The 7,756-nt window shown below is 53.4% G+C and overlaps 1 protein-coding gene across 1 annotated transcript in view; it reads right to left on the bottom strand.

The window, feature by feature from the left end:
* Window positions 1-4,362: 4,362 nt before the first annotated feature.
* Window positions 4,363-7,756, bottom strand: part of LOC144733723 (uncharacterized) — a 67,614-nt gene continuing 64,220 nt past the window's right edge. The window contains exons 6-7 of the mRNA XM_078615747.1: window positions 4,816-4,922; window positions 4,363-4,383 (exon numbers count right to left, since the gene is read on the bottom strand). Coding sequence (XP_078471873.1) covers window positions 4,363-4,383; window positions 4,816-4,922 — 128 coding nt within the window. The remainder of the gene's footprint in view (window positions 4,384-4,815; window positions 4,923-7,756) is intronic.

The raw sequence follows: 7,756 nt of genomic DNA, 5'->3' as shown, positions 1-7,756 counted from the left end.
GCGAAACGGTATGGGGTGGTGGGTTCCGTCACGTTGGTAAACGCAGATGGGGGCCGATTGTTTATGCGGATGTTTATCCCTCACAGTACCCCGGCGATACTGCAACGGCGCACCCCGATAGCCACCGTACACCCGCTGCACGCACGCCACTCTGACGACTTGGTATTCGCACTCTGGGCTGACGACCTTGATCGCTCCGAGGGCGATCAGCACCTGGCCTGGCGAGTCGGCCCGACTCCCGAGCCGAGGTCGTTCCCCTACCCGACGCGTTACATGTACCATGGGCAGATTTACCTAAGGGGGAAGCTGATCAGCTGCACGAGTTACTGCGGGAGTATGCCGACGTGTTCAGCGAGCACGACTCGGACGTGGGTCGGACAAACCTTGTTAAGCACCAAATTGACACCAGCGCAGCCCGACCCATCAAACTCCCCGCGTACCGAGTGGGCGCACCCGAACGGGCCCAGTTCAAAGAGGCGGTCGGGGACATGCTTCTCGATAACATAATTCAGCCCTCGGCGAGCCCCTGGTCAGCCCCGGTGGTACTAGTAATGAAAAAGGATGGGTCAACCCGGTTCTGCGTCGATTACCGCAAATTGAACGCAGTCACGCTCGGCGGCGCCTTCCCCATACCCCGCATCGACGACACTTTTGACAGCCTCGCCGGAGCGTGATATTTTTACACTCTCGATCTCGCGTCCGGGTACTGGCAGGTGGAGATGGCGGAGGAGGATCAGCCGAAAACCGCATTCACCACCCCGATGGGACTATTCGAGTTTCGAGTACTCCCGTTCGGACTCACCAACGTGCCTGCGACGTTCCAGCGGCTGATGGAGTTGGTGATGCGGGGCTTGCAATTGGAACAGTGCTTGATTTACCTGGATGATGTGATAGTGTTCAGTAGATCTCTGTCTGAGCATTGGTCCAGGTTACGAGAGGTGTTCCAGCGACTGCGAGTGGCTCATCTCAAGCTCAAGCCACGTAAACATTACATTGCACAACGCGAGGTGGGGTACCTCGGACATCGCGTCAGCGAGGCAGGCGTGCGCACTGATCCGGAAAAGGTACGCGCCGTAGTGGAGTGGCCACGGCAAAGGAATTTGACGGAGATCAGATAATTTTTGGGGCTCGCCACCTATTATCGTCGATTTGTAAAGGGATTCAGCGAGATTGCACGCCCCCTCACCCAACTCACTTCCCCTAAGAACCCCTATCAGTGAACGGGGGCCTGCCAGACGGCCTTCACCACCCTCAAAGACCACCTCACCCACACCCCCACACTGGCTTTCCCCGATTTCACCACCGATTTTATTTTGGACACCGACGCCTGCAAAAGCGGGCTGGGCGCGGTGTTGTCACAGGTGCAGGATGAGACGGAACGAGTCATCGCGTACGCCAGCCGGACCTTGAGTGGGGCCGAGCTGAACTATTGCGTGACCCGCCAAGAGTTGTACACCGTGATTTTCGCATGTAAGCAGTTCCGGCCGTAATTGTACGGCAGGAGATGTTGCGTACGCACTGACCATTATGCTCTGCAGTTTCTTCTTACATTCAAGGAGCCGCGGGGGCAGATGGCCCAGTGGCTGGCGCAGTTTCAAGAATACAACCTGCAAATCGAGTATCGGGCTGGCCGGACGCATGCGAACGCGGACGCCTTATCGAGGCGGCCCACGGTGTACGCCATGACAAGTCCGGAGGAGGCCTGTCCGTGTTTTACGGGGGGACGCTGCCGGCAGGCAACGAACCCCCGAGAGGCCGCGGCCACTGATCTCCCCCAGCGAGAGAGAGTGCAGTGTGCGCCACCGAGACCCTCACAGGTGGCACCGAGGATCCCGTCGACCGCCCGGCAAGCGCGGGACCCACGGCTCGGGGCCCGGCGGACCACCCCGCCCCGATCTGATGGATCCAGGAGGAACGTCGGCTACGCCTTCCTGGGCCTGAACGACGAGCAGCTGAGACAGACCCAACAGCGGGATCCGGATCTGGCGGCGGTAGAGACGGCACTGCGGGAGGAAAAGAGCGCCCTACTAGGACCCTGGAGCGGTTTGTATGCCCGGTTGTGTGTGCAGAACGGAGTGGTACGGGAGTTAACCGAGGCCGGCCAGCCAGGGTGCATCTGTGTTCCTGCCCAGGTGCGACCCCAGCTGCTACGGCTGGTGCATGACCACCCGCTCGGGGGCCATGACGGGGAACGGCGCACACTAGAGACCCTATGTCGCCAGTATCTCTGGCCCAAATTGACGCAAGACGTGGCCGCCTGGGTACAGGGTTGCCACGCCTGTCAACAGTGCGGACCGAAACCGAACCGCTATCAGGTACCCCTAAGGCCGTTCCGCATCAGCCGCACGAACCAGCTGGTCGGGATCGACCTACAGGGGCCATTCCCGCGGTCCCATCGAGGCAACCGGTATATCCTAGTCGCAGTAGAGTATTTCACCCGCTACCCGTGGCAGTGGACATCCCTGATAAAACAGCCCTGGTGGTGGCCCGGGCATTCGTGGAGCATTACGTACTTAAGCATGGGATCCCAGAACGAGTCCTCACCGACCAGGGTAGCGAATTCGAGGCCGAGCTGTTCCAGGCACTGTGCCGAGAGTTCGGAATCCAGAAGGACCAAACCACAGCGTACCACCCCCAAGCGAACGGTATGGTGGAGCGCATGAATCAGACCTTAGCGAGGAAACTCAAATGTATGGCGGCCGCAAATCAACGGGATTGGGACGAACACCTCCCCTACGCCCTTTTCGCCTACGCCACCACCGTACACATGTCGACGGGACAAACCCCGTTTTTAATGATGTTTGGCCGTGAGTCTCATTTACCCGCAGACCTGCTGTTCGGCGTTCCTTCCCCCCAGCCGGAGGAGGGAAGCTGCCCCGTGGAACACCTGATGGAGACCCTGCGAGAAGCCCGAGGCCGAGCATGCCCGCAAGGGGAAGCTGCGCATCGGCGGCAAGAACAGGGCGCCCGACCCCGCATAGAACCCCCCTTATTCCTGACCGGCGCTAAGGTGTGGCTACACACCCCTCGCGTCGGGGCCGGGCAGGTGGGGAAAATGACGACCTACTGGCGAGGACCCTGGACCATGGTGCGGCAGATCTCCCCCTGGATGGTACTAATCTATGGCGGGGAGAGGGGTCGAGAGACGGTGGTCAACGTCCGCCGCTTAAAACCATAGAAAGAGGCCCCGGCGAGAGAGAACCCCGTCAACCGAAGACCCCAAAATCCCGGGGTACCCGCACCCCCCGTGTTTGGGGGCCTCGCACACTACATGGGCCCCGCCGGGCCCCTAGCCCCGAGACGCCCCGATCCAGGCAGGAGACGGCGCAGACGACGGCCCCTAAACCCTTCCGCTGCTGAGTTTGTGCCCCAGCCCACAGATGCCGGAGGATGGGGAGAGCCACTGGAGTGGAGGAGGAGGCTGCCGCATGAGCTACAGAGGACAGAGCCACCCGCCCCGAGACCAGCCACGAGATCCGGACGGATCCCCCGGACCCCGCAGCGTTTCCTCGTGGGCGCGGCCCAAGCAAGGTGCTCCAGTCAACCCGAGACGGGGACCGGCACCTCGGGGGGCTATGTGATGCCGCCGCCATGAAGCCGCTCGGCGGGCGCCCCATCTACGACCTCACCACCACCAAGCGTTGGAGCCAACCCCGCTTCCCCCTCACCTCACCTCACATAGACACACCCGCACGCATTCCCCCCCCCCCCCCCCATAGAGCTCCGAGGGGAGGTCACCTGGCTGACCGGTTTTTATCCGAGAAGCCCTTACCGGGATAATCTTCACGGTTTTCTGCGGCCAAGGAATTGGACGACCTCCCCCGACGCTTATTCGCACCGCGGTGCTGCGACCTGCATTAAGATTGCATGGTCGCGGCGAGGGGCCACTCGGCCACCGCAGTTGAAACGCACCCCACACACACGCGTATCGATGGGGCAGGCAGAGGAGGAGCGAGACGGCTAATTGGCATGACAAAGGCGCCGTGCACTGGCGCGGTAAAACCGACCACCCATTATTATGGAGGGGCATAAGAATAGGGCTAATTTTAATAAGCGCCGCGCATAAAGCATTGTTATGGAGGAGCATAATTTGAAAAAGCGCCGTGCATAAAGCATTGTTATGGAGGAGGATAATTTGAAAAAGCGCCGTGCATAAAGCATTGTTATGGAGGAGCATAATTTGAATAAGCGCCGCGCATAAAGCAATGCTATGGAGGAGCATCATTAGAATAAGCCCGCGCATAAAAAGCGGAGGTAGGGAGGTAGAGACTCTCTTTGCTCCAGAGTCAGGCCACGAGACGCTCTCCAGCCCAGCGACTCGGACGTCCGTGCGACGCATCGAGGTACGCAGTGAGGATGGGATCAGCGGAACGCCGTGGACACCTAATCGTGAGTAAGTGGAAAGGGGTATTGGGAATGGGACTAGAGAGTCCAAAGCCGCCTAGAACATATCCCTCCTATAGATCGGGTACAGACCCAGGGACAATAACGTAGGCATGCCACGCTGATCGATACTGACCCAACAGTAAAGCGCAGTCGCCGAGAATAAACCATTAATAACCCAGCGCAGCCTCGAGTGGTCTTACGAGTGAGTGAAGCACGTGGTGCTGTGTGCAGGGGTGTGCGCTCGTAGCGTGGGGGGGAGTCAGTGCGTCCGCAGGTACCCGCTCCGTCTATCGCCACAGGGACTCACGCGGTGTGAGGACAGCGTCGTTCGCCCTCCGACCCCTGACCCCGTTCAGAGCATGTGCTTGGCGGAGAGACAACGTGGCGTTTACAGGGGAACGAGACATGGCGACGAGCTATGCCTCTCACGCGAGCTCGCGGAGGGGTGGACCAGGGAAGGGAGCCGTCGGGCGATGAGCCCAGCGACGGCAGCAGCTGGTCGCAGATCAGCGAGGGGTCGGAAAACGACGGAACCCCTGCCGTCAGCGAGCAGCAAGGAGGGACCGCGGGGGCCAGCGGCCCCAACATAACCACCGCTATCAGGGTGAGCGAGTGAAGTGTGACAGACTGCTTCAGATGTAACTTGACATTTATGTTGTCTAAATGGATAAAATAGGGTTATTTGTTACTCTTTTGGTAATGGAATAAGCAGAACAATTATTGATAGTAGACCTATAAGTACTTACAGGTACTATCCATGACCACATCTGATATTTGGAAGGAGGACCCATCGTAAGCCGTCACAGACACGGAGTAGTTCCTTCCAGGGACCAGGTTAGTCATTGTGGATGTGTTTGAATATGAAGTGAAATTGTAAATCTCTCTTCCACTTGAAGTCTCTGTCATGTAGATCCAGTAGTAGTATGCGTTCTGGAGAGAACTCATCCAAGATACTGTAATGGACGTCATCGTCTTGTTCGTGATGGTTACAATGGTGTAACTTGGCACTGAAAAGACATGGAATGGGCGACATTTTATGAATATAAAAATAGGTTTCTCTCCTTTTTTATGCATCAATTATCAGTGTTTTTGTTTGCATTTTAACCACAAGTATTGTGGTTAAAATGCACACATGATTCATTGTAAAAAGGTTTCAGTTTTGTTGCCAGAAATACGGGGAAAACCCCTATTATATTTTGGTACAGGCAAAGGAGGTCTAATGAGGTAGATGCTTACACCGAGCCCTCACTACTTTGATAGTGCATTGTCTTTGAGCTGTACGCCATTTGGCGTCCTCTGGTCTAGCACCAATTGAGGCGAGGCTCAAAAGAAAGCCGTCTCTGGTGTGGACAAACCACTCTCTGTTTTATATTGCATTATATTTCAAAGTTTAGTAGGTTTGTTATCTCATTCACTCGTACCTGACAATTCAATCTTGATTTGAAGTTTTCGTAACTACGTGATTTTACCGAAATAACCAAAGAGTACTGATGACAATTGCTTTTGTTGCAATCGAAACGTCGTATTCTATTATTATTTAAATACATTTCTTTCTACGTGACTTTATCAAAATAACCAAAGAGTAATTCATGCAGTCACGAAAGCTTCGAATCTAGTTTTAACCACCTCTACGAGGAGGATTTGCAGTGCTCCTCACACTTAACTTCTAATTATAGATTTGAAGCTTTCGTGACTGCAAGGATTCATACTCTTAGATTTTTTTCGGTAAAGTCACGTAGGTAAAAATTAAAAATAAATAATACAAATAATAGAAAAAAAACAATAAATCACGACGTTTCGGAGGCAACACAAGTCTCCGTCATCAGGTGGGACTATCACAACTAAATGTACTGTATCAAGTTAGGAAAAATCCAAGAGACAAGCTCTTAAGGTGGGGGGAGGGGCTTATCAGAATGTGGTAGCCAGGGAATGGAACGGTTGGGGGGGGGGCTAAAAGGGAAAACAATTGGTGCACCTCAACTCGGGGTTGTGGATGGTGTTAGCTGACAAATCCAAATACAAAATATGCAGTACTGTTAAACGCTGGGGATGTCAACACTCGGTAAAGTAGAATAGTACCTGTCAAATAAGATGGTACAAATATGCGTGGTTAAATCTTTTTTACATGGTTAATAACATTTTTCCAATGATTACTCAGTTTGTACCCATCATCACGGTTGAAGTTGTGTCTGTGTTTGTATATATGGATGGCTTCGTGTACAAACCTTTCATGGTAGCCAGAAGGTTTGCAGAGCACCTTGGTCTCGTGAGAAGACAATATCATGAGAGCCCACAGCGTTGTAGCAATGATCGGCAATGGCGGAAGACTCAATTTTTCCAATATTTGAGATCTGACTTGTGCTCGCGGACACGATTAGAGACATGACGTTTCGTTTTCCCAATGTTACAATCACCACAGATGCAACTCAATTTATAGACTCCAGGATATTGCAAGTCAGGAAATACATATTTTACAGATGGGATTAGATCACGGATTTTATGTACTGTACTGAATCGGACTTAGATCTTAAGTTTGTTTAGAATTTTGGAGATCTTTTTGGTCACGCCTGCTATGTATGGCAACGTGATAGTTTTGATCAGAGTTTCAAGTGGTTGTGTCTTCATGGTGGGAGAAACAGCTTGGCGGATAATGTGGTCAGAGTATCTGTTCATCTTGAGGGCCCGATGTACATGTTTTAATTCACTGGCCAGGTGGTGTTGGTCAGAGATGCCATGAGCTCTGTGGTATAGTGTTTTTATGAGATTATTATTTTGAGCCGGGTGGTGGTGGGAATCAGGTTTCAAGTAGGAACACAAGATCACAACATCATCACGAGTTCGACTTCCCTAATCGAACCAACCAAACGTCCCTCCCTAAAACCCTCGGCTGCAAGACCTCCCGGACGCTATGGTCTTCCCAAGATCCATAAAGAAGGCACCCCACTACGGCCCATCGTGTCCACAATCAATTCTCCTACCTACAAACTAGCCCATTTTCTATCAGATACTTTTCTTCCCTTTACTGGCAAGACCTCTTTAGCAGTACTTAACTCAACCCAATTGCATTTCGACTGCAAGGATTCATCTTCTTGGTTCTTTCGGTAAAGTCACGTGACTTTACCGAAAGAACCAAGAAGATCAACCCAATTGGTCTCTATGGTCAAGAACATGGTACTGTCTCCTGACGATATCCTCGTCAGTTTTGATGTGGTATCTCTGTTTACCAAAGTCCCAGTGCCTGACAGCCTAACAATAATTGAAGACTTGGTCCAACATGGATTGATTTCGGATGTACCTGCGCTGGTTAGGCATTGCCTCACCAACACTTATTTTACCTGGAATGGCACCTTCTGCAAACAGAATGAGGGTA

Source organism: Lampetra planeri, chromosome 48 (assembly GCF_965212315.1).
Source record: "Lampetra planeri chromosome 48, kcLamPlan1.2.h2, whole genome shotgun sequence".
In the NCBI taxonomy this organism is placed as follows: Eukaryota; Metazoa; Chordata; class Hyperoartia; order Petromyzontiformes; family Petromyzontidae; genus Lampetra; species Lampetra planeri.
The sequence above is the reverse complement of the archived record's forward strand: the minus strand, read 5'-3'. Positions and strand labels throughout refer to the sequence as shown.